Source organism: Orbicella faveolata, unplaced genomic scaffold (assembly GCF_042242905.1).
Source record: "Orbicella faveolata isolate gen_17 unplaced genomic scaffold, um_ofav_v1 contig_35, whole genome shotgun sequence".
Classification (NCBI taxonomy): domain Eukaryota; kingdom Metazoa; phylum Cnidaria; class Anthozoa; order Scleractinia; family Merulinidae; genus Orbicella; species Orbicella faveolata.
In genome coordinates, this window is record NW_028301564.1 from 21,221,395 (window position 1) to 21,248,785 (window position 27,391).

The 27,391-nt window shown below is 39.8% G+C and overlaps 1 protein-coding gene across 2 annotated transcripts; it reads right to left on the bottom strand.

The window, feature by feature from the left end:
* Window positions 1-2,213: 2,213 nt before the first annotated feature.
* On the bottom strand, window positions 2,214-24,459 carry LOC110064007 (vascular endothelial growth factor receptor 3-like). Of its 2 annotated transcripts, none has more exons than XM_020771009.2 (15): window positions 24,164-24,459; window positions 20,531-20,833; window positions 18,861-19,172; window positions 16,247-16,600; window positions 14,410-14,712; window positions 12,824-13,138; window positions 11,832-12,179; window positions 10,984-11,247; window positions 9,740-9,924; window positions 8,409-8,706; window positions 6,306-6,607; window positions 5,517-5,710; window positions 4,665-4,908; window positions 4,175-4,347; window positions 2,214-3,583 (listed from the first exon to the last, which is right to left on the bottom strand). In XM_020771009.2, the coding sequence occupies exons 1-15, from the start codon at window positions 24,255-24,257 to the stop codon at window positions 3,229-3,231; spliced, it is 4,044 nt and encodes a 1,347-aa protein (XP_020626668.2). In that variant the 5' UTR covers window positions 24,258-24,459; the 3' UTR covers window positions 2,214-3,228. The 2 variants fall into 2 exon arrangements, with proteins under 2 accessions (XP_020626668.2, XP_020626667.2); XM_020771008.2 differs by having other exon boundaries at window positions 9,740-9,927.
* Window positions 24,460-27,391: the final 2,932 nt, after the last annotated feature.

Genomic DNA, 27,391 nt, shown 5'->3' on the forward strand with positions numbered 1-27,391 from the left:
GGGCGAGAATCTCCAACCCAAACACTGTGCAAATCGATAGTTTTCCACAACTGAAATACACGTGTGTAGATTTGGGGAAGGGCTAAAAGCAGCATCTTTAAAAAGTTAGGTAAGCACTGGTTGGGATCCCTGCCCTAAAACGCGAGTGTGGCGCATCTTCAAACGCGCAAGAACTTACGAGAGAAAAGAAAGTTGATATGGGCGAGAAACTCTCACCCCAGGAGGGGACGCAAACGACTTCTACTGTAAGTATCTCTTCCTGGTGTTTATTTGTTTTTGTTTTTTTTTAAATTTTTTTTTAATTCTATGAGAACAGGGCTTTATTCCTCTTAGGCTGTGGGTGTAATTCGTAAAAACACTGAGTTTTTGTAAATCGTTTAGAAATTCTTCGTTCCCGTTCAAATTTATGTTGCTGGCACATGGGTGGACACTTTATATGTAGACCGTGATGTAAGGTACCTTAAACTATTTTTCCTGTTCATGATGCACTGCTACGTTAGTCTGCTTTATAAATATTTAACTGCTCTGGTCGAGTTTTTAATTTCAATATGCATATGATTAAACGTTCTTTTTATGCGTTCCTGTTAAAAATGATGCAAAGTTGTCAATTTTAGTAATTTCAATTTGAAGAGAAGGTCCTGTTAGTACCTTCTTGTTACTTGATGAAAAGTTTGCGGGGTTGGTTTTACCTGGGCGCTTCATGACGCCTCCTGGAATAAGCTATACCTTCCCTTCCCGTACGTTATTCAGGTTATTGATTGGAAAAATAATTATACTTTTCAACCTTAGTTCCTCTATTTTAGGGGATGGGGGCCGGGGGGTGGGCTCACTTCTTTCGGAGTTCGTTACTTGCGGAGTTTTACGATTCGTTGCGTGTACGAGCCATTGGCCAAGCGATTGGCCACGCCATTGGTAGCCGTGCATGGTCACCTAAAGCAGTGACAATCTATTTTAGCCCCATGTACTAAGTTACTTTCTTTTTTCCCTCGGCTGTGTAATTGTGCGATATTTTCTACACGATAACTTCAATTGCCGAGCATTATAATACTGCACGTGGCTCCCACTGCCAACGACATACTCAGACAAGTATTCCAGATCATCTGGGATTTTACTCCTTAAGATCTGTTTTAGACTGATTAATCAAACGCTCCTTTATGCCAGGACAAGCATCTCGATGCAAGCTCAGAGTTTATTGTGATGGCTTTCATTGGGTAAACAAGCCATTTACGTCTGCTCACCGCGCTCAACATCCATTCGTAGGCACTTTGGCATCTTCAAGTTCAGTTCGTAGATCTGAACTTGGTTGAGGAGGAGAAGCAGAGGAAGGTTCATGTTGTGTAATTCGTTCATCATTGTGGGATTACTGGATTTATCGGCATTCCCCGGTTTTGTCCGCTCACGTTTTTTTCCTGCCCAAGTCTTTCTTCACGTGTGTTTAGACGTGATCCGATATATAATAGGCAGCTTAAGCAAACCACGACGACGACGACAACGTGAACGTCACAAAACAAAAGGTTTAATTAGCAGAACAATATTTGTGCACGTGCGTTATAAATCGTCGTACATTTCTTTGCCGTCCTCTGCAAAACAACAACGTGAAATGTCAAAGTTCTGCGTCATATACGAAACGTGGACGACGACGGCTAATTTTTCGTATTTCCAGTTGGAATTGAACGCCGTCGTTGCATATCTAGCTTACGCACGTTTTTAGAGCCATTGGCGTACCCAGCAGATCTAGACAATCGCGAATTTCGTTTGTAAAATATAAATTCATTTTTTACTAGTCGTCGTCGTCGTTGCTTAAGCTCCCTAATGACGACGATGGATCCACGAACCCGCCATATGTATCAGACAGGTCAAAAATATGAACTTCAGGGATGCCAGCTTTGAAAAACGGAGAGGAATCACTCTCCATGAACTCAGGTGGTTTATCAAACCATTCACTCAACACGGCGAATAAAATTTGGTTCGGATCGAGCGAGGGTCCGCGAGTTTGAATACAGTAGAAATACTCCTAGTCGTTTCATGCTAAACAAACCGGGATAAGCTCCGGCCTGATGGGCCTCTCAACTTGTATGCAGACTTCACCTCACCTTACCTTTCACTTCATGTAGACCAGCATGGACCCTTCCGGATGACTAATAACGAAGAACTAAGAGATGTGCCACCTACAACATGACCAGGATGCACTCCCAAGCAAGAAACATTCCGAGTTTATTTGTAAAATGATTCTTTATTTTTTACATTACCCATATTATCATTAGTTTAAAGTCTAAATTAAAATCGTATTTAACAAAACGACTAAAACGCACCAGTCATTTGTTAAATATTGGGTCATTATGTGATGTGAAGTAATTTAAAAACTGTGTTAAAATGCTAATTACATAAAAAGGTCTAATAACATAATGATATTTAGATTACATTATGTCGAAAGATCAGTCTTTAGTTCTCGTTAAAATGCACACGTAAAAACTGAACTCGTACATTTCGTTTTGGATGAAATACTAGAGTCTTGAAACTTCAGGCTTGCAGAAGAACACAACCAGATTGTCATACTGAACCTAAAGAACCTATTCGGGTGCAATTTAAACATCCAGAATGGTTTAGTAAGCCAAAGAACCTCTCTTACTTTTATGACTAAAATTTGTGTCAGGGTTACTGATGCAATATTGTATAGCTAATATCATGAGACCAATTAGGGTAAAATATCGACTTAAATTATATTTAATATAGCAGAATTGGATTAAAAGATACTGTTTAAAAAGAACAATATTACGGCTTTAACTACAGGATTTGGAGTTGCAAATACTTTTAGTATTAAAAACTACCTAAGCGTTCGGATACAGAGTTTTAAATAGCTATGTACAATGCTCTTGTACGCCCCTTAAATTATTACTGAACGATACGAGAATATACATGTTCGTATACTCTGCAGTTTCGCTGTGGCTGTGTTCATAGAAAAAGTGCAAAGAATTGCACAAGGTGTTGCGTGACGTTATTGCTGTGTCGTCACGAACTACGGAGCGTGACATTGTTCTTTACTGTAGTAGCTGCTAGAGTTGGTTACATTCACCTTGCAGAATAGTTATTCTCTACCGTTATTACGGTCTTGCACGTGATTCCCTAGCCGAATGGAAATGGCAGTGCTGTTAGCTTTCTCCTTAGCCTTTTTAAATATAATTCAGCAGCTTGTCAAATTGAATTTGAATCGCGGAGGTAAACAACACCTTAAAGTGCTGTTTCAATTTTTTTCTTCTGTCCCTTGATCAACACTTCCGCTTCGGGAACCTTGGCAGCACCACTCATCGCTATGGCAACCGGTTTATTCCCCTCACGGGGGAGGAATGGGGAATCGACTCGTGAATCGTCAACGTAATCACCTCCGTCGTCCTCTCCGTCTACGTCAATACCACTCTCCCCCGCCGCACTGTTGGTGCTTCCAGAAGTCCTCGGTTTTGCTTCCCCTTCGTCACTCATGGCGTCTTCGTAGGAGGGAGGGATGGAAGGCAGGGGTGAGTTCTGAATGTCCTCGTCGCTGATGATGGCCAGGCCTGGTGGCAAGGCGGGTAAAGGAGAATCGTACCTGAAGACAAGCAAAAAGAACTAGTTGGCAAAGCTGCCACCGTAATTGTCACATTTCCTAACGGTGAAATAAACAGCATTGAGGATTTCAGCCCCGATACAACCTGCTAACAAGCGAATTATGCACTCACAAGATTTTTTTTTGTCTCTGTGTGGGATTAAGGAACGCAAGAAAGCCAAGTCACGGAAGAATTGCTGTCGTCACTGAGGGTGACTGTTTCCACTGATTTGGTAAATATGAGTACTTGTTGTTGAATCATGCAGTGTAATTACGTCTGCTCAGGCACAAGAAACGGAAACACCCCAACGAAATATTAAGAACTAGAAGATAAACCATAGAAGCGGTTTGAATTTAATATCCGTTTGTTATCAGTGGTTTGCTTGACTTTGAAATCTGATTGGCCTTAACAGGTTGCACAACTACTATCTCAACCAATCATATGCTAAGCCAATCAGGTTGAGCCGGTTGAACCCGTTTTCCCGCGCTTGAAGCACGTGTCATTGCTTCGAGATCTAATTGCATCTTCGAGTTCCTAGCGGCTACTACGATGGACTAGAGTGACCGAATGAGTTTTAAACCCTATAGGCATACCTTATTCCTTCGCCTTCGCCGACTGCGTTCGGAACCTCGCTTGACGGAGAATGGACAGGCGACTCCACATACCTCTTGGAGTCCCTAAGGCCAGAATCACATGGTTGGAGATAGTAGCCCTGACTGGCAGCTCCATCATCGTCATCCATCTGAAGCGCTAGGTATGGATTGTCCTGTACCAAAGACAGACATACAAAGACATTAGGTCGAATTCCAAGACATTTTCTTACCTTGAATCTTTCTTTCTGTCGGAGTGAAAACATAAACGCCAAAAACAAAAGACGAGATTGGACTGGAAACAACAAGACGAAGAAATAAAATCAACATGGAAGTGAACTGTAGTAGAAATCGTAAACTGCAAAAACAATGTTTAAGTTTCAGACTAAAAATAATAAAAAAATATTACGTTCTTAAAAGAATGTCAGGAGCAAGACTTTTGGGTCAGTCGGACGACGTTACACAGAGAAACAAAAGCAAGATAGCCCTGTACCGTTTTCATGTTTCGCTCCAAGATTTTGCCCAGCCGTTCGTTCAGGGCCGTAAAGTGGGGTCGCTGGTCCGGTTCGTGAACCCAGCAGTCCCTCATGAGAGTGTACACTTCCAACGGACACTTGGCTGGGTTCTCCATCCGCTTTCCATCACTCAGGTAGTCAAGCAGCTGCTCTGTGGGCAGGCCAGGGTAGGGGGTACCTCCAAGAGTAAATGCCTCCCACAGCAAGATGCCAAACGACCATCTGGTAACGTGAAAAAAAGTAATATAAGTAATATACAAACACGAAAGACCGTGTTTGACAACATTTCCAAACACGGAGAAGAGAGTTGAAAATACGACGCGCAGCGGAGTATTTTTGACGAACTTTGAGGTCCTTTGAAACGTGGTCAAACACGGACTTGAGTATTTGGTATGTCTTCTCAATCGAAACTAAAACTAAGGAGAAAACGGAGAAGTAAAGTTGTCAAAATCTACGCTAATTAAGATCAGATATCCAAACGCCGTCACGGTCTTGATTTCCTTTGTTTTAAGAAATCTTCGCTTTTGCTGATTGACCAAGCGATAGCCCTAGCGATTTTGCACGTATTCGAGTTACCAAATTTGAACGCAAGCGCAAATCGCAAGGAAATGTTTCGAAAATTCGCGGCCCACCAAAACAAAACTGGCAAAATATTTTGTTATTTTCGGAATTTACAATTTATTAGCTTTCCATTGATATATAGTTTAACGAGGTTTTCTTTAAAGCAGCGCGCAAAGAACGCATTTTCCGGAAGGCACCCCAGAAGGTCTACAGTTACCTTAATGGAGACAACTGCACACTTCTTAAAAGAACTGAACTAGAAAACTTACACATCAGTTTTCTCTGTATAAACTCTGTCAAAGAGTGACTCGGGAGCCATCCATTTCACAGGAAGCAAACCTTGCGTCTTCTTCACATAAAGATCATCTTTGTAGATGTCTCTCGCCAAACCAAAGTCAGCTATCTTCATCACAAAATCGTCCCCGACCAAAATGTTCCTTGCAGCCAAGTCTCTATGAACACACTGAAGAGGAAGATGCGCAGTTTATGTCAGTACAAATACAATAATCAAATTCTCCTAACTGGTGCTGGTCCTGGTCTTCATGTCTTGTGTGGAGAAATTGCATAAAGCCTTTCTAGGCTCAGGGGAGTAAAACTAGCAAGTAACATGGTTCTAAAGCGCTGTAACTATTGAGTATCCAGATCAAATCCGGAGTGAGTGAATTTCTACGTGGAGACTCCTTAAGAGCAAAACGTTCTCTCGAGACAAAGACAGGGCTACCCAAACACTGAAAGCAAGGCAAGATACCAAATTAGAAGACGAAAAAAAGAAATCACATTATACACAGATTCAACTTCTTCGACCTCCTCTTCAAAACTTGCAACATGTAAGTCATATTATACTGTCTTGATTTACTCCGAGCTACCACTGCAGTGAAACATGTCTCACAGTACCGCTTTGACCAAATCAGACATTATCGACTTTCCAATGTTATGTCCATGTTTCACGCGCTTGTCAGCTTTTGGATCCGCTGAGAGATTAGAAAACCAACAGAACGATGTTATGTACATCAACGCTGCCCAGAACCTTCGCAAGCGACTTACAACTTGTTACTTGCCTTCTTGGATGCCAGGAATGCCATGCCTCGGCTAACTTGATAACCGATCATCACCAGATCAACTAATGTGAACTCTTTGTCCGGATCGTTTGTTGTCTTGGTCCAGTCGGGTTCGTAAATGTCCCTCTTTGTCCGAAGAAAAGACAGCAAGCTGCCATGAGGGGCAAATTCCATGATGACCATCAGTCGCTTTCCCCGCGTGCAGGCTCCCAGCAGATTGATGATGTTCTTGTGCTGGCCAAGGTGGATCAGAATCTTGAGTTCCGAGGCTAAGTCCTTGTACTCTGCTTCCGTAGCACCCTCTGAAAGGGAAAAGGACAGTTCAAAAGATTAGGAGATAAAGTTATCGTCGAAAGGAAAGTGCTACTTTTGTCAAATCGAAAACGGAAATTTGAAAACGGAGTTTTCACTCTGGAAACGCATCAAATGTTTTCCGTCCACACTACGCCGGAGGAATTTGAAACGCATTAATAACCGGTCATTTTGGCAGTAGCGCCCTCTGAAAGGGAAAAGGAAAGCTCAAAATATTAAGATAGAAAGTAATTGACGAAAGAAAAGTGCTACTTGTGCCAAATCGAAAACGGAAATTTGAAAACGGAGGCTTCACTCTAAAAACGCATCAAATGTTTCTCTTCCACACTACCGCGGAGGAATTTGAAAACGCATCCATAACCGGTCATTTTGGCAGTAGCGCCCTCTGAAAGGGAGAAAGAAAGCTCAAAATATTAAGAGAGAAAGTAACTGAAGAAAGAAAAGTGCTACTTGTGGCAAATCGAAAACGGAAATTTGAAAACGGAGGCTTCACTCTAAAAACGCATCAAATGTTTCCCTTCCACACTACGGCGTAAGAATTTGAAAACGCATTAATAACCGGTCATTTTGGCAGTAGTGCCCTCTGAAAGGGAGAAAGAAAGCTCAAAATATTAAGAGAGATAGTAACTGACGAAAAAAAAGTGCTACTTGTGCCAAATCGAAAACGGAAAATTTGAAAACGGAGGCTTCACTCTAAAAACGCATCAAATGTTTCCCTTCCACACTACGGCGTAGGAATTTGAAAACGCATTAATAACCGGTCATTTTGGCAGTAGCGCCCTCTGAAAGGGAGAAAGAAAGCTCAAAATATTAAGAGAGAAAGTAACTGAAGAAAGAAAAGTGCTACTTGTGCCAAATCGAAAACGGAAATTTGAAAACGGAGGCTTCACTCTAAAAACGCATCAAATGTTTCCCTTCCACACTACGGCGGAGGAATTTGAAAACGCATTAATAACCGGTCATTTTGGATTTGTGTTGGGATAAAACTCGGGCACAGGAAATATCATGATTATCGCATCCTCATCGTTTTCGAAAAGATTCGTTTTCAAAATGTTTTCTGTCCCCAATAAATCGCAAAGCCGGCGTTTTCAAATTCCTCCAGTTTGAAGAGCGTTTTCCAAAAGCTCCGTTTTCTTGACGGATTAGTGTGGACGGTAGACCTAACCGGAGAAATAAAGCTCCGTTTTCAAATTCCTCTGCCTTAGTGTGGACGGGGCCTCCGTAGTCAAATAATTGTAGAATACGAGTCGTTGTAGAATACGCTTGATTGATGGAAAAAAAGCTGCAGTACTAGCATGTACTTCCTTTCCAATACGATACGTTGGAGAAAAAAATATTATGACCAGTTGCACTCTCCACGCAGGGACTTAATTCATTAGGCATTCGATTTTGCAATAAATCGATGTTGAAAATGGCCTCCATATTAAAAAGGTACGATGTTGCTGTGTTTTTAACTGCAAAGGGATAGTCTTTATACTTCACCAATATCTTTCGTTTCAGGCTCAAATCGTAGTTTAATTAACAATCATAATTCTTCCAAAAGCCGTTTGCTGAAGACTCCGTCAGAACTTCTGGAAATCTGAAATGGGATTTTTGTCAACAAAACGTTCCAATTTGGGCCTTTCTTCTCTTATTTTGACCTTTTCAACACGCGTTCGCATTCGAAATCACCGCTTCGTCGGTTATGAATAATTAACGCTGTCCTGGCATTCTGCGCAATGAAGGCAACATTCTTGAACTTACAAGTTACATATAACAGGGAGCCTTAACATCCCAAACACTGACACTCACCTTTCAAGGTTTTCACTGCGACAGGCACCTTGATGTTTTTCCATCCCCCACCAATATCTTCCTTCTTGAGGTCCTTGGCTCTTGAGGACCGGCGGATCTTTGAGCGCCGTTTGAAGGATTCTGCACTCTTGTCTCGCGGATTGAGGGCTAGGATGCCGATAGCTTCCGCTCGGACGACCTGTCCGAAGGCTCCAGCGCCGAGTACATCCCCCAGGATGAGTCTCTCCTCTGGGAACTCCCAGTCTGCATCGTACGGGAGATCGTTACATTGTTCCAAGAGGCTGCGATCTGGGTCAATCTGAACACAAAAGAATCGTTATCTTGCTGTAGAATTAGCTAAACAAAGAGCATTCCAAGAGTTCAGGTTGTAAAGCAATACTGTGTGAGAAGAACAAAATGGACTCAACAGTCTTTAGCCTAACTTCAAAGGAGCCTTGGGGCTTCGACAGGATTTCAACCCACGAAGTCTGTACTGCATGTCCAGGGATGAGCTAGTAACAGGTAAACCGAGACAATTGTCTCAGTCTTTTGTTTTTTGTTTTTGTTCTTTATAGCCAACATAAACAACCTAAATACCAAGAGGGAGAATTTAATAATGGACATTGCCTCAGTCATAATTTTTTTTGGCTAAAGCTCCTTATGCCCATGTACTTGTACGATGCTCTATCAACCAAACCTTGAAGCCATCACGTTGGAAGCAGGTCTAATTCTTAGTCCATATGTTCTCGTGCGAGAATAGAGTGAGAAGAGATGGCGCACACGAGTGTATGGGTTAACCTTTGGATTTCTTATTTCGAGACTATACATGTATGTAATTACTTAATTTTCCAACACGAGTACTAAATATACATTGTTTTTATATATTTCTTCATTTGCCACTCTATGAACAGTGCTTTATATGATTATGCTCACAAATTCAAAAGGTCTTTCGTGTTCCCAAAAAACCCAATGTTTTTCCGTTGTAGCCAGGTCACAAGTTTCCATATACATCGTACATCAAGATTTTTTCGTAAGAACACGTTTGTGCATACAGCCAGCAAACAAAATTGCATACATTTTATTATCCATCGGTAACTAGAAATTGACGCGAGCATCGCAAGGAAAGCCCAAGAGAAGATGGCCCAGAGAAACATGGTGTAGGACAGTGGAGAAAGAGCGAATGGCGATGTGTTACTGTTCTTGGGTAGAGGCAGGGCTAGCGGCAGCTGACAGAGTGTCTTGGAGAAGTGAAATTTCTGGTCGGACTCTCCATACAGGGAAATGGAACTGATGATGAACTAGAAACTCATAAATGTGCAGTTAGTCAAATTACAAGTTTCCTCGCAAAATACCTGGTAGTCTGATTGCCTCAGGAAGTATATTTCCTTATACTCATCGATCTGCTTCTTCTGTCGGCGATACACCACCAAGCAAATTATCAACACCACAAGCACCACAACACCCACACCGATGGAGATTCCCACCAGGGCACCTGTACTCAGTGACGGGTCATCAGAATTTCGACCTGCAGTTGATCCTACTAAACAAGAAAGAAAGCAAGCCATGATGTTATCACATTGAACTATGCAAGGACATATAACTGCATACACCAATTATGCGCCATCAAAAGCACAAAAAAAGCATGCAAATGACTATAGCTACATACATGTACAGGTAAAGTGCTTTGGTCCATTTGAATCATGTGACAAACATGCTGCAATCTGATTGGTAACCTCCTATATCTCCCGCCTATACTACTCAAGCGAATTCCCTGCCTATAATGTTAGCACAGAAAGCCATAGTTCTTTCACAGGTACCATGGCTTTGTCGTACAAGATATAACTAGCGGGCAGTTCAACTCTCATTATGTGAACTTAGATTTTTTCTCGATTTGTGTGCCATGACGAGTGTCGTGAATGTCTTTCCTAAGTCCACTTTCCAAGTGTGAGGAAGTGACGAGGGCCATCATTACATTCACTCTTGGGTGTTCTATGAGTTCAGCTAGTTCGGGAGCAGCGCGAAAAATGGCGAGAGAAAAACAAGAGAGAGACTTGTGGTGAAGAGTGAAAGAACTTTCGTTTTCCTGTCTTCCTCCGCCCAACCCCCCCGCCCCACTCCCACACCCCCTCCCCCCCCAAAAGAAAGCAGCAACAACAACAACAACCAACCGAAACATGGTTGCCACGGACATCACTTTTCAAAATTCCCTGACTTTTCCCTCATAAGAAAAAATTTCCTTGACCAAGTAGCGGCTTCTAGCGTGAACTTACAGCTGTCCTTTCTAATCGTTCGTTAAGACGGATACGGTTTCAACAAATTTTCCTTCTTCATTAGGTGAAAATGTCGTCGAGATCACAGTAACCCCAAATGTTTCTTCCAGCATTCAATGGTATTGAATCAGCCGTGTTAAATTATTTCAATTTTCCCTGATTTTTCTTCAAAATGTCAATATTCCCCGACTTAAAGTAAAACTAATTTTCCTGAAAAGGGTCCTTGAAAGATTTTTCTCTCCCTGACCATTTCCTGACCTATGGCAACCCTGCGAACACCTGAAAAAGACTAATTGAACAAAACAACAATGTAGATCCAAACTAACCTTTTACCACTTTTATTGAAACTTCTCGTCTCCCTAAGTGATTACGAGCAATACATGTGTAAATACCAAAGTCATCTTCCCCTAGTGACCTGATCAGCTGCTGCGAGCCTTGCTTTGTTTCAAACATCTCTCCTGTGCTGTTCTTCAGCCACGTAACATTAGGAAGTGGATTGCCGTCTGCCCTACAGGTAACATTCAGTGGTGCGCCTATTTCCTTTACTGGCGTTTCGTAGCCATCTTCTGGTTCAAGTATTTCTGGCTTCACTATTTGAGATATACATGTAATAAGTCATTAGTAATGTGCCCGAATGCATTGCAGAGTTATAAGCAGCAGAAAGATATTGTAACACAACATATGTGTAAGAGCAGAACAGTGCAAATTGGGAACCTGGGAGGGGGAGGCGGGGGGGGGGGGGGGGGATTCCGACATAAAAAGGATTGGCGTGCTCACTGGAAATTTTGAAAAGATCTCCAAGATCCTGCTGTGGACCTTTTAGAGGCTGAACACCCTAAGAGGTACCAAGAACCCTTTTTTAACCCCTAAAAGGTACGACAAGCACCCCCCGTCCTTTTTATTTGGGAGTTGGGAGGCATAGTCCAGTTCTTCTCTTTCGTATAGACGACTTGTCACATAAAATGTGGCAAATATGTCCGTATTTTTCAGGGGCGACTTAGCAGCTCTGCCTTGTTTCTGCATATCTCTGCTGTCCGAAGTCATTACTACCACACTAAACTTTGAACTGTTTACAAATAAATGTGCTGTGTATTTAAACATGATCAAATACATTTGCGATATAAAAATTATCACATAAAAACTGCTTGTCTAGACCAGGCTTTACTGTACTCACTCTGCACATTTATAAAGACACTCCCTTCCTTCTGATCTTCTGAGTTGGCGGCACGGCACTTGTATTGTCCTGTGTGCCTTTTCTTGGGATTACAAATGACAAGGTGTTTGGGATCATTACTGTGTAAGAAATAAAAATCATCAGTCCGTTTCTCGCATTTATCTGGATCGCCTTGGAGACCACTGCCTGCCTCGTTCACTTGAATGGTTTGACCATCCTTGTAGAAGTACCAAGTGATTTCCGGCTTCGGGTTTCCAGTAGCATTACAATACAACTGTGTCTGCCACAAGTTGGCTCCTTGAACTATGGTTTTATTGTGTAGAACAATGACTTCGGGTGCAACCAGCCCTGTAAAGAAATCACCAAAATAATGAATGCCGCTGAATTCATCTCTTCTCTCTTCCTTTACTTAAGGAAGGTTTAGCCTCAAAAATTCCTTACCAATGACGTACATGTAGTACTTTACAGATTTGTATGCAGTTGGGGCATTTCTATGTACTGAGTTCAGCCTCCCAAAGAGGCCACTTGATCAAGGAGATGTCTGCCTAAGGAGAGGTGTTTGCCTAAAGGAAGATGTCTGCCTTAAGAGAGGTTTACAGCTGAATGTGGGTCCTAAAGGAAGGTGTCCCCTTAAGGGAGATGCCCGCCTAATGGGCAGTGTCTGCCTAATAACAGGTGTCTACCTAAAGGGAGGTGTCCACCTAAAGGGAGGTGTCCACCTGAAGGGAGGAGTCTGCCTAAGGAAGTTGTCTGCCTTAAGGAGGGTATCTGCTTTAAGGGATGGTCTTCTCTGAAATTAGTGTTACATACATAAGTCTGCTTCATATAAACTCTACATGTATAATACATTTCTACGATGGCCTCATGATAAAAAATCCGATTTTCATGGGCACCCCTACAAATTACATGCATGTATTGGTGACTTATAAATCACAGTTTGTTCACACAGTATAGAATCACACTAATACCAAAAAACATGAAAGCACACTTACTGTTGACCGTAACATAAATATCATCAAAAATCGTTGGCTTGGCACTCGATCTACATGTGTAGTTTCCAGAATCATTCAATGTCAAGTCCTTAATGGTAAGCACAAGCCTGTTTTCTGGCTCCTTGTCTGTCTTTTTATAGTAAGTGACATTGACACGTGGATCATTTGTAGATAAGAGATTGACACCATCTTTTGCAAACTGAGAGGGGAAAGGGCAGAGGTCACACCGATCAAAGCAAACCAGACGCAAAGTGGACTTTTCATTGTGCTGCGCTTTGCTGTTGGGGTCAAACTCAACCAGATCCCTTGATTTTGCTGTTGAAGGAACCAATTTTATTAACATCAGCCACAATTTTTCCCAGTAACTCAGGGTGCATTTCGTTGGGAAAATCCAAGATTGGATTGTTAAATCCACAAACGGATTTTGTGTCTCTTTATTAAGCAAATTAATTCAGGATCATTTCGGTCATGGTGCATGACAGCAAATTAAGAATCCACTCTTGTGCTCATTTCATGCACCATTATCTTCAGGTGATCTTGGATTAATCTGTTTAGTAGAGAAATGAGTAAAAGTCGGGTCTTACATTTATAATCCTTCAAACTTGTAGTAAAACACTTTAAGGCAAAGGAATTTGCACTTGACAAGCGTTCTTAATCAGAGTTTTTGGGCTGAAAACATTAAATTTTTAAGATCCATCTTTCCTTAATTTCATTTTACCAGCATGCAATGTACTTCAGCTGGTCTGTTTCCTGTAACACCGTTGGAAATTAGCCCTCGCTTACTCACCAATCATGCAAGTGTGAAAAATGTCGGGCAAGTACAAATCCTATTGGCGAGCATGATTGGCATTTTTATGAAATTATTTAAGCTTTGAACATTGATAACACTTCTTTTCATATTACGTTTTTGGCAAGAATATCTCTAAACAAAAACTTACAAGAACTTTGTCGTTTTTACTTTTTTTATATTTTGAGGATTCCTCCAGTGACAATTTATATAACAATTACACGTGTATGGAGTGATGTGGCTGGTCTCAAGTTGACCCAGCAGTAACTGGTTTATGGAAAAAAATTTTGAAGATTTGCTTGCTAAGAAGTGAATTTCACAAAGATTCATCTTGAAACAGATGTACTACTTTGAAAATAATAGTGCCTCCTTTGAACTTAAGGTCTTGAAGTACAACATTTCATTGGGGGAAAAAACTGTCAGTCTTCCACATGCCAACAACTTGTTTACTTCAATGTCTCGATTCTACAGATGTATGCAAATTCGGTAGCACCAGCTGTTCATTTACAGCTGTTTTTCAGTAAAAAGAAGTATATGTATGGAAATGTGGAAAAATTTCCAAGGAGTGTTAAAAGTTGATGATAAAATCACACACAAAAATCACATATACAGTACACTTACCATATTTGTAGAGCATGGTATAGTTGCTCACGAATAACCCATGATGGCTAAAACCAATGAAAACTCTTCAATTGTATTATCCAAAGATCCACTTTTTAATAATTTGATTATTATGCCAGTTATTGTTAACTGGTACGAGGTATGTGCAGCAACGTAAACAATTAGGAACTTAACTTACCAAGGCGAAAAAATTCTACAGTATGAGAATCTATTCCCACGGTATTGCTTGTGTTGCACCGGTAATAAGCAGTCGGTTGGTCTTTTTTTACTTGCACAGCACTTTCATTTGTGGGCGTATTTGTGGGCGTGAGCACCAGATTTCCAGGAACAGTTTCCCACTTACAATTCTTCCCACAATTCTTATTTTTGTATTCCCACGTGAACAGTGGCAGAGGGTTGGCCTTGACCACCGAACAAGACACCTCTCCTGTTAAACCATCGGCAATAAATACTGGATCTGAAGGTTTCAATACAGGTGCAGCTAGAGGGTAAAACAAGAAGTCATCATTTCAATCTTCCATCCTTCACTTTCAGATGAATGGTTTGCCATTGGTAAAAATAAAAACAAAGGCTGTTAATGACATAGAAATAAATATATATAATATGGACCTATACACAGGAACAACTTTTCCAGATGGGCAATTGGAAATTATAATGATGAATTTCCACAGGGGTGGGGATGGGGGTGACGTTTTTAAAAAATTCCTTCTGTGGGGGAGGTGTGGATATTTCCTGGAACTATACATATGTACATATGAAAAAAAAAAAAAAAAACGATTTGGATGCTCTGTTTGTTTACAAGAAAATAGGCATTTATTAATCTGACAAGTTTTGTCAGGGAGAAATTGCCGCCACATTCCCAATAACCATGGCTTAGTGCACAACTTTCCTTGATTATTGCATGAGCAGTAAGGATGTATATATGCGTTGTAATACCACCTTCTCATCCCCAGAACTGGCAGGACCTTGGCGTGAGGAAAAGGGGTGGCCCTGGACCAGCATCAAGTGATTTTGATTAGTTAGTAAGCTCACTTTTTCTGAAGTTGCAAGTCAGGAAGCTATGGGGTTGAAGGCCCTAATGAAGGCCTTTGTGTCAGGCTCTTCTTCCTGTTTCCTCCCTAATTTTCCTTCTGTTTGAAAAACCTGGGCCGGGTTGTTCAAAGCATGATTGGGCTAATCCAGAATTAGCATAATTTTTTATTTCAATTTTGTAACTTTTCAGTGAAGTTTTCTGTTTAAATTTTTTGTCCTACAATTTTGGCTTTGACAATGTCAAACTCCAGGAAACATGGACTGTGAAAACACTTTAACTCAAGAGAAATTTGAACCCTGATTAACTTTTAATCCTGGATTAGCGTTAATCGGTTTTTGAACTACTGGGCACTGATTCTCAGGTTACTTACATGTACTTCCAATCACAATTTCACTTCTCACTTAATTTCCTAAATGTGATAATTTAAAAAAATTGTCTAATAAAACTCTAACATGGCTACTTCCTACTGAGTACATGTACTTCAGTAGGAAACTGAATTGAGAGAAAAAAAATATATTCCTTCCACAACCTTAATGTACTGTACATGTAGTTTCTTTTGTTGGGTGCATCTGAGAGTGCCATGTCAGGGCAGGAAAAAACCCAGGTCTGATTTCCCAGGGCAAGTAAATTTTGCTCTTTGGCAATTGATAATGGATGTTTTGTGGTCTGATTGGCAAGTGAAATTAACCTTTGTCAGTAGTCTTGTTAGACAGTGATAATTTCGAATCAAAAACAATTTCGAAATTTATGACTGCAAGAGTAACTGATGAGCAAAACAATGAGTTGAAAGCATGGATTAATTTAAAATCCAAGATTTGCTTGCGAGCCTATTAAGCAAGTAATATTTAAAAGAGGGCAACTGAAAACTGAAATGTGCTGGCCCACTGGGCAACTACATTTCAAAATTTTTTCCTGCCCTGAGTGATACAATTTCTGTTTTTTAAAGGCTGCTTAATACATGATAGTACATTATAGCACATACCTTGCACATCCAGGTCAAAATCTAACTCAGCAGGTGGGTCATTTCCATTTGTTGCTTTACACACAAATTTTCCTTGATCTCTGGGATACAATGCACTGCGTATTTTAAGCACTTGAATAAAATAAGTAGTGTGCAATGCTGAACTAGGGTTTTCTTCATAGACCTCATAAATGACATCCTCGCAGCTTTTGTCATTTGCACTGGTGCAGTTTGTACTATCTAATTTCTTGCCATTTCTGTACCAGATTGCACTTGGTCTTGGAGATGCTTTTGCTACGCACTTGATAACCTTTTGTGTCCCTTCCTTTATTGTGGTATCTCCACTGAAGGGGCTTATGGTAGGTGGTGTAACATCTATAAAAAAGGCAAGGTTATACATGTACACGTATTTAAAACATCAATTTATAACAAATGTATTTATTTTGATCTACACAAATGTCTGTGTGCTAGACCTAGTGAGGCGGCTGTCCGCTAACCAGGGAATAGAATCTGTGTTTGTCACTGGCAATATATAACATTTAAATGTAGTCAGGGCTTGACACTAACTTTTCACCACGTTTCACTTTGGAATGTAGATTTCAAATATTACATGTACTTTCCACCTAAAAAACAAAATTCTTTCCGAAATGGAGAAAACCCAAATTGAAACAAACTGATTTCTTCACAGGGTCCTTCACAATGTGTATCTGCCAGAGGCCAGGGGACAAATCCAAAATGGTGGATTTCATCAACTTCACCTCACCATGTGTACCCTGACCTACTCGGCAGCAATACTCAATACTCCAATAAGGCAGTTCAGTAAATCAGAGTTCTCCGCAAGCTCCGGCGACCGACGAAATTCGTCGTCTAGTCGTCCTTGGCGCGCTGGCTACTTATAGTAAATAAATTATGAACAAATTTTATTTGTAACAATGTGAGCCTATTGTCAATAAAATTAAGCATAAAAACAATGTCTAATTTTCTCAACAAATACGTAGCGATTAAAAAATACAACTCTTCTAGCTGTAAGATAAAAGAAATCTGAAATCATTCGGGCCATGAGAATTGCTGCCAAAAACGTGACGTGGGCACTGAGCAGTTAAAGCTCAGTTTTTCCTCTGAAGATGAAGCGAAAAACCCAGCAATCCCTGTTCAGTACAAGGGATAAATTGAAAAGAAAATAGAGATGGCACAAACGAAGGTCATAAGTTGCTTTCTTTCAAAAATATAACTAAAATGAGTTCTTTTATCTCCAGTGAATGTACGTGCAATTTAATTAGTTCTTTAAACACGATGACATGCAACCCAGTGCTTGGCTCGCACATGGAGGATTTTCAAGAACAAATAACTGCAAAGATTTCTTTCAACAAAAGAAACAAACTTTGCAAGATCTTACACAATCTTTAAACTCAGCAACTGTAAGATGTTTGTGTAAATATTGAAAGTGAGATGTAAAACTGGCGAGCTTATCGAGCAGGGAAGTATGAATAAATACATGCACTATTTCAAGGCTTCATTATAAAGAGGAACATTTGCAAAATATGTCAAGTTTAAGTTTGATTGTATTGATTTTATCACTCTTGAAATCATGAACGAAAAACCCAAACTACCACAAAGGTTCAAAACGTTGATGATGGTCTGCACGCTTAATCAGAAAAAATTCTGAGCTTAAATCCGTGGGAAACTTCAAGTATTACAGGCTTGCGCTTGCAACGGTTACCAATCACAAGCTTCATCACATTCAATGAATTCCACCCCCAGCACTGTGTTAAAGCCATTCAAAACTGGTCTTTTAACAAAATAAATGTCACACCTCAATCTAGTACCTTCAATGCCAGCAAAACTCTTTTCTCGTTTGGCTTTTCATTTGTTTTTACATGCGTGATTGACCACAAAATGAGAACGTTTTTGACGTTTTTGATATTTTTTTCAAATTTGATATGGATGACAATGATTAACCTGTTCAATCAACACAATACATTACACGTATGTTTTTTTCGGTGAAATTGCTTTTCTTTAACAAAAGAACAAAACCATGATTGCTTAAAATACACTGAAATGCACTCTTTAGAACCCCAATTTCAAAATTTTTTCCAGGGAGACTCCCAGACCCCCGCAATAAAAGGTTGCGGTTGCCCCCTACCCCCTTCCTCCTCCACGTGGCTCCAATAAAACCACTCCACATCTTTTCATCGGCATTGTCGGCCGCCTACTCAAAGTTATTCTCCCTCTACTTCAAATTTTCAGGAGAACCCTGTAAATGCTAGAATGGTGTAAACTTGTCCTTTTGAAGATGAAAAATCTTTGTCAGATGGTCTTTGTTGGATGGATTTTTTTCATCTGATTATTTGCAACATCTCATGTGAAAATGTTTATGGGGCCAAGATGACACTTCTGGCATCAAAAGCTTCATATTGGCAAACTGGTGAAACCTGAAATCAGATATGGCCTTCTTTCTTTCATTTTTTTTTTCTCTTTTTTGAGTACAACATTCTGAATGCTCACTGCCAACCACTACAAATCCTTCTCCATCTACATCAAATGCTGCTGTAATTTGTGAAAACTTGATGTACACATACGAGTCACATGAGCTCACTGTACTTCAATTAAACATAATGTGTAGTCATGAACTTACCATCAACTCGTACGCTTGTTAGCTTACGACCTTGCTTTCCAAATGCAGTCAGCGCACATTTGTAGTCACCAGTATCTTGGGGTTGAGCATTTGTGAATTTTAGAATAGCCTTCACTAAATTATTAGCATTGTCTACAACATTAGTGACCTTGCTGTCAGGAACGGACTGCTCAACAGATTGAGACAACACTTTCTTCCACTGAAGCTTACTAACTGAAACACCCTCAGCTTCACAAGTAATTTCTCCTGTCCCTCCTCGTACCAAAATAATTGGTTTCTCAGGAATCAATTTAAAGTGGTCTGGCAATTGACCTGTGAAGCACATTAAGTTAAAAGACATTGTTAGCACAGGTGCAGCTCTTCATAATCAACAATAGGAGGAACACTAAGGACTTCTGACAGTGACAGTGCTTTCTGGGGCCAAATTGTGCCGGAAAAAGGCGATTGTGCGCATGCAGGGATCTGATCATGAGTTGGGATTGCAAAATTTTGTAAAAGTATTTGGCACTACTGTACAGTACTGTTGTAGAACAAGAGCTCGGTAAGCAAACACTATGCATTCACTATGCATCAGGCACCTTTTCTTTGATAAATATCAGGGCTGTTTTTAACTTTTGATTCACCTGTAGCCTTGATCTTCACAAAAGTAACAAACTTGCTACTTTATGGGTGAATTGTGTAACTAATTACCCTGCGAACGCAGACGTATTTTCGCCTGTCACTTGGTTCTGCCAAAAAATAATGTCTGCGAACCCAAACCAGGAAACAATTTCTGTGACGTAATGACTATTGTTTCTCTTTGGCCAATCAAATTCCATGATAGAATGAAACTTGAGTGCTCTTCGCAGCGAATACCTCACACAGTAGTTCTGGGGCTACTATGATTGGCTTAAAATTCCAATGTCACAGAAATCATTTCCTGGCTCGGGTTCTCAGACGTTATTTTTCAGCGGAACCAAGTGACAGCCAGAAACATGTCTGCGTTCGCAGGCTAGTCAATAATAGGCAAGTTGACCTGAAACATCAAGGGTCCATCAAGCATATTCAGCCATAGGCGTTATGGGCTACAGCCCTTAATGACAGCCCTGAATATCACTGTGAAATTTTTTCAGAAGGGATTACAGTAATTAACTCACACTGAGATTTTCTAGAAGATGTTTTTTAGCCTTGATTTGGAGGCTTAGTTTTCAACCTATCTTAAACTGACTCTGCTACGTTTACACAAACACAAAGCCACTGGCTAGCAAACACAAAGCCACTGGCATGTGAAACTATTTAACAACAATAGCACAGCGATTCATTTTTTGCAAAACCATAATCACAATCCACCAATGAAAAGGTAAAGAGCCCATAAACAGCATACAGTAGAAAGTGTCTAGATATCTTGGAAATCAATGGGAACACCTGTATTACACAATTCCGCATAAATTTTTAAGCATTGTGTGGAATTTTGCAGATATTTTAGAATAAATTATTATCGCTGTTATATTGTCCAGGTATGTACAGGTGTATGTCCCAGTTGTGCAGTCCCACACCCTTGCGCCCTGTCTGAAGCCCTGAAAACTAAATTGTACTGTACGGTGTACATGTGTTTACAGTGGTTGTGGAGAAATATCTTCTGAATTGGACTGTACATCTTTAAAGTCAAATTCCCCTTGAATTAAGCTTACCTTGACTAATCACTGCCATGCCATAAACTGTTGGCCATCGAATAGTTTGATTTTTGTATGTTGCCTCGCAGTTATACCTTCCACCATCTTTGACATTGACTTTCAACAACGTAAACACTTGTCCCCTTAAAATAAGTTTATTTGGCGTAACAGTTCGTTCAACCCAATTGGTGAATGTAGGCTGGTGCAAAAGTCTGACGGTAGCACTTGGTTCATCCGTTGTGCAGTTTATGTCCTTATTCATACCCAGTATGGCAGGTAACACCTGGGCTGGAGGACTGAGAAATTTCAGTGCCCCAATGCCTGCAGAAAAGCAAATGACCATCAGCACATGTACAAACAGTGTGATGAAAAATTATTAGGAGCTGGAGCAATTTCAAAATATTTTAAGTCATTTTCTGCTTACAAATCCAATGTGCATATGAGGCAATTTTGGTAAAAGGAGAAGGTCACTCCAAAAAAATGTATATTTTTTGTCAACAATAGTAAAAACCTCACACTAAGTTAACCACTCACCAAAGCCTCAGTCTCTAAAGTGCAGGTTTTCCTTACGAAATTAGTCTCCAAAGAAGCCCAAAATTCAACATTGTTGCTGCCATTTTGAACAGTACTCAGCAGCCACGACACATTTTCATGACATCATTCCGTCCAGGAGATTTTGTCCAAAGGGCTTCCAACAAGCCTTTTAACTATCCCTCTGGGTTATGGCTGCTCTTAAGCTGTATTTCTGACCCAAACATGCTCCAAATTTGGAAAAATTTTATTAACAGCAGTGAAGATAGTGAAGTACATAATCGCTTGTAAAAGAAATACATTTTGCTGGCCCAGTGACTTGATGCAAAGTCAGTTGTAGGTTTTTCTCCTTCCTGCCAATTTAGAGTCGGTCGGAATGACGTCACATAAACATGGTCTGGCTGCCAAGTACAGTTTCAAAATGGCAGCCTCCATCGCTTCTTTCAAGACGAATTACATCAGGATAGCAGGCAATTCAGAGGCTGAAACTTCGCTAGGTGAAAAAGCTGAATGTTTACTTGCTATAGGCAAAGACGAATAAAGAACTAAGCTTTTTGGAGTGACCTTCTCCTTTAAAACTACATGTACATTAGACTTCTCCAACAAAAAAATGTACATGTATGTTGGATTACATTGTAATGCCAATGAGAAAAGTTGACCAAGAAAGGGCTACCTCATGGATACATCAAAACAATAGCTTCCTAAGGTAGAAAAATACCAAACTTAAGACAACTTAAAAAACTGAAAATAAACAAGGATCCATGGCTATGACTGAGGATGAGTAAGATAGATTACAAATTATAAACTTGAAAACACTGGACATTTTTTCAAGATATACGGTATATAGTAGCAGTCATTATTTAAGAGTCTAACAAACCAAAACCAGTTAGTTACAATATAACCACAGTGTAAAAAGGCCAATCACAAGACACAATACAAACAAACCAGCTAAATAAAGTACCTTTCAATAACATGCAGACTCTAAAATTCAAAGCTCGACTGACAAATGCCCTCTCACTACTGTCAATCAAATGTTCAGCAGCTCCTCCCAGCTTCTGACTACGGTTTAGTTGTCTGAACTGTGCTCAATGATTTGATTACCACACACTCGGCAGTACACGCAAGCTGGGTGGAGCCGCTGAACATTTGATTGATGGTAGCCAAAAACGCATTTGTCAGTTTTAAAAGCTTTGAATTTTACAGTCCGCATGTTGTTGAAAGTGCAGTAATAAGAGCAGAAAGCAAACACCATAAATGATGGTAAGCGTAGAAACATGCATGATACATTCATCTGCAGTGCCACGTCACATCCGACTGACCTCTGACTTAGCAACGTTTGGTTGCTTTAGTGTTCTGAGTTCTTTAAACCCCTCACTGAGCAGTGTAGGAAAATCGCACGAAATTACTGCCAGCTTCTCCTCAACACTTAGTTGACAATGGCTCTTAATTAAATACACTGCCAACGTCCTTGGCAACTAAATTAGTACTAAATTAAAAGTACATGGGTGTGCTCATTACATCTACATGTACTATTACACAAAAAAGAAGATTGATGATGCTTGAAAAGAGTAATTTTGATTCGCAGCACATAATTTTTAAACAAAGCAATTATCGTGACGAAAGCTTTCATTTCATCATTTAAATTATTCTTAAGTTATTCCAGTCTCTGCACAAAGCCCTCATCCTTTGGCAAATTAAAATTGGTCCCCCTGATTGCTTGGTAAATTAGATTAACAAAAAATACTGGAAGGCATTATTATACTGTGTGGAATCTTAGCAGTCTGTTTAGTACAGATGCCTTTTTACCCTAGGGGTTTTAAGTATACCCTTATGTTTGCTTGCACTTAGCCCTTTCCCTCAAATAACAGCTAACCGTAACCAAACATGGGTGAAATAAACCGCAAGCAAACAGTACATTCTGCGTTCGGTGTTCTGTGAAATACCCCTGCCAGTCAGAAGGCATAAAAGAAGCAGTACAAAACTACATACATGTATAAACAGTGTATCATTACAGAGAGTGTTACTATTACATGTAAGGATAACACCATCCACGTACATGTATATAGATTGTTCACTGTTAAAGCCACATAATTACCTTTTTTTTTTCTTTTCTTTTTAGGGTAAAAGGATGCCTTGAAATTTTGAGTTAGGTGCAAGAAAATTTTTGAATAAGTGTCACCAGGTCTTGAATAAATGGACCTAATCACTAGCTCCAGATACAACTATGCAGGCATGTAGATCAAAATGACTTCTTTGGCATAAACAGCAGGTCTTAATGAGCTGTTCAATAGATATGTTAATCTTGCAATAAAATTAACAATTGAAATAAGCTTTAATTTTCCCAGGGCGCCCCATGGCCACATGGAAATAGCAGGACATGCCCGTCATAATTGACAATAAGGCTTGTTTTCTTTGAGACATGCAGTCAAAACATACATTATAATACACAACAAAATGGTGTCCATATTATATCTGACATTGACATTTTGTACAGCAGGACTGGTTTGAAAATATTTATGAGCTTAACCTTTGTCATCTGCTCCAAGAAAATCCGGAAAGAAAGAAACTTCAAATACTTAAAGTCTATTGACCAAAGGCCAAAATGTGGGTAAGCTTACACATTCAAGACCGCAAAAACGAACACAATGTTCAAAACTTTCACGCACTGACGGATTATCTTAAAAATTTACAACTGAGACCGAACAAATCACAAAATAAAATTCTCGCCTGCTTCAACGTGCAAAACAGGCATATACAATTAGAATGACTGTCAACTACATCTACACGCCTTCTCAACAGCTATTGTTGATCGAAGCTATAAAAAGCTAGCTGTTAAATGTATGTAAACCTTATTTATAATACAACTGCAGATCTCCCAAGCTGAACTAACATCTATAATTTGCTTTAAAATTACAGTAAACTTATGGCCTAACTTAAGCTTACCTGTAAGCTTATAATTTTTAAGCTGTAGCTTTTTGAAACCTATTTTGAGTAATTCTAAACTCATGTTCGAATTGAACCCGAACCATTCGATCACGTTTTTGTAAAATATCATCGCCTAGCTGACTTTACGTGAGTTCAGAAACTACCTTGCTTTACCAAAGCAGAAGATATACATACCTGGAACAGATAAAACAAGAAAAGCACAAGAGAAGATGCCACAAATAAGTGGAAACTGGCGCCAAACGCTGCCACACTTGAGCGACGCCGCCATTTTTCGACAAAATGGCGGACGATGTTTGATTCTTGTCCCTATTCAACTGCTTTTTCTCACAAGGTAATTACCCAATGATCAACTCTGAAGTTTTTACTGTCGAATAAGTCGTGTTTTCTTACCAATCCTTGCCACAGTCAGCGGGTTCGAGTTCTCGATCGAATGCGAGTTCGCAGCTCACGTCAATTTCATTTACAGGAAGTGAACATGTTTAGGTGTGTTAATCCCAGCCAATCAGAATACTCCAGCTGATTACGTCACACCGATATTTAATCTGGAGTGTTCGAAATATTTTCTGAATGTTACAAGCGTTAAATTTAGATAACATTTCATTTCAACGTCCCAACATAAAGCATTTGTACTTTCTACATCTTGATAAGAAAAACTTGGGCAAATTTTATTTGTGTAATATTTTGGTGACGGCGCTTCATTCCAAAGTACAGTGAAAATGGAAATCGCCGTCACTCTTTTTCCTCCTGTCACGCTTTCTACGATGACACAATATTTAGTCACAGTCATGCACACAGTCAGCGTTGACGCTTTGACAGAGTTTAATCCTGTTCATAAGTTTAATGAAAAAAATAACAATTCAACTCCGCTTTTTTTTCCTTTTTTTGTTACGATTAATAATTTCGACCGGGAGGATTGTCCGACTAAATTACTCAAAAATGCATGTAAATAAAGTCTCGCACCATTACACAGTTCTTTGTTTTGTGTATATAATGTCAGATAACGGAACTGAAAGAACAATATGTATAGCCATCTTTTCAAGGTCAAACCAAACAAACATACCGATAAAAACTGAAACTAAAGATTGATCGAAAACGTAGCAAGAGTACGGTCGAGAACCAATTCATGTCATGAGGCCTGTAAATCCAGTAATGTGACTGTCAGTTGCCCTACTTGTTTTTCCGTGTTTTCTTACGAGAGGGATCGACCTCGTTGCTTTAAAAAAAGAAATCGGAGTTGCATTAGGCCGGCTCCTCATTACCATTGGCTGCGGAATCGAAATTAAAAGAGAATCAGGAGTGATAATTAGGGGCTGAGTATTAAAAGGACTAGAAGGAATCTCACAGAGGAATCCATGTTCTGCTGATGCACAACGCGTCATTTTTCGTGAGGTAAATTTTCCACACACTGAAGTGATTTGTGAATATTGGGCAAAAGTCAGTGCATCAGCTGTGACTGTCTATAGACTATAGTAAAGCTTGTTACATGATTTCCCGATTATTGTTATTATTGTTGTTTTGTTTTGGGTTTTTCTTATCTTAAGGCTCTTAGTTTAGAGGACCCCGATGATAAATAAATATTTCCTGATAATTTCATTTTTTCCTTGCGCTGGGCCAATGCCTTGTGAAATTCCCACGGTCCTTGACTAAGACCAGAACGATTGCGACTTGTTTAATTTCCCACACTTCCTGACCATGAGATCATTTTTTTTTCTTTTTTGTATTTATTTGGTCGTCAACTTATCAGTCGGCTATTCAGTGAAGCAGAAGGATTTTGTTATTATTCTGTGTTCGTTCTTGCCTTTATCTGCGGTTTAAGAGCAATTTCCGACTTCTACAAGACGCAGGCAAAGCCGATAGCGTGGCCGGACAAAGTTCTGATGTACGAAGCCGGTATGCCAAATTTATTTTATCGTGCTGCTGTAAAAGGTAACTCGGTCTATCTACGTTTCAAATTTTCTCTAACTACATCCTTTAACAACATAATCGAACTTGTCGAATCGCCGTCTTGAAAAGGGTGCAAATCTTCTTGGCTCAAGCAATATAAGCTTGTCGAAAGCCTGAAAATTGGGCTGTTTCCTTATTGAATTCGAACATTAATTTACATTTTTTTTTTTTTCTTTTTTTGGAAAAGGAGAGTCTGCGTCACCAATTGCGCATCAGGATGTTGTTTATCACGAGTCTGAAGAAACTGAAATTAATTTAAAGCAAAAAAAAAAAAAAAAATCTGGAAGAAAAATTAACTAAAAAGATCTCGTTTTATAAGTAAGAAAAGGAGAGTCATTCTGTGAAAGCTTGGCTAAGATATCGTATGATCTCGAAGCCAGGCATTCAAAATGTTTTTGTTTTACGAAAGAGTGCGGTTTACGGGTGGAAATCATGATATTGCCTCAGCTCTGCCCTTTCGGTTGCTACCAAGTTAAATGGGCCGGTTATGACGTAATGATTAGCGTGGTGATCACACCCATTACAGGTTACAGCTTAAGGAACTTCCATGCCTCTGGAAATAAAAAGTCTGAGAAGGAAAACTGTCTGAAACACGTTCGTATGATAATTAACATAAAAATTGAATAAAGTCGTCAAATGACTTGAAGACAGCTTTACCTCGTTATCATTGCGTGTTAGGTCTGTTGGGCATGGACAGAAAGCAAGTGTGAGAGTTCTTTTAAGTACATAAACGCATTTGTATGTTTTAACTGGATCCATTCTATGAAAACAGATATTCGTCTAGTAATCTTTGGAGGCAAGCTGCGTCTACGTCTGGCTTTCACAGGAAATTTCACACAGATTACTTTAACTGAAACGACGGTTTAATTTAATCTCCGTAAGATATCGAGGGGAGCTGATAATTCAACGCTCACTAGACAATGATGTAACAGGGAGAGAATTGTGGGAAATGAGGGTCAAGATGGTTGTGCTGGAATCCATTAAAGTAGAATGCTGACAATCTGTTTTTCCATCGAAATTAAGTAGGGATTATAAGGCGAGATGCTTTACCACGCCTTAAGGAGAATGGGACTCAAGCCATAACGCGCCCTTTTGGACTCGCGATGGCTAAACACTCGTTTAAGTGGCCTTAAGAGAAAAGACAGGCTGCCAGCAGTATGATATTAAAGTTACCAGTTGAATTATCGGCGATTTTTCGGCTATCAGAAAATTTTGCAGATCTCAAGTCTCAGCTGTTAGTTCAACAAAAAGCATGATTAATTTTAAGGCATTTAACAGCTGACAGGTAAAATTCTGACCAATTCTCAGCCATCATCAGTTAAGGCCCATCCAGCCTCGGAATTCTTTGTTCAATGTTTCAACGTAACCATCCCTCAAATGTGATTAGTACGCGACGTGTCGTTATCATCCTATGTTTCTGAAATCAATTTGATGTCAGCAGCATAGGATGATAACAAA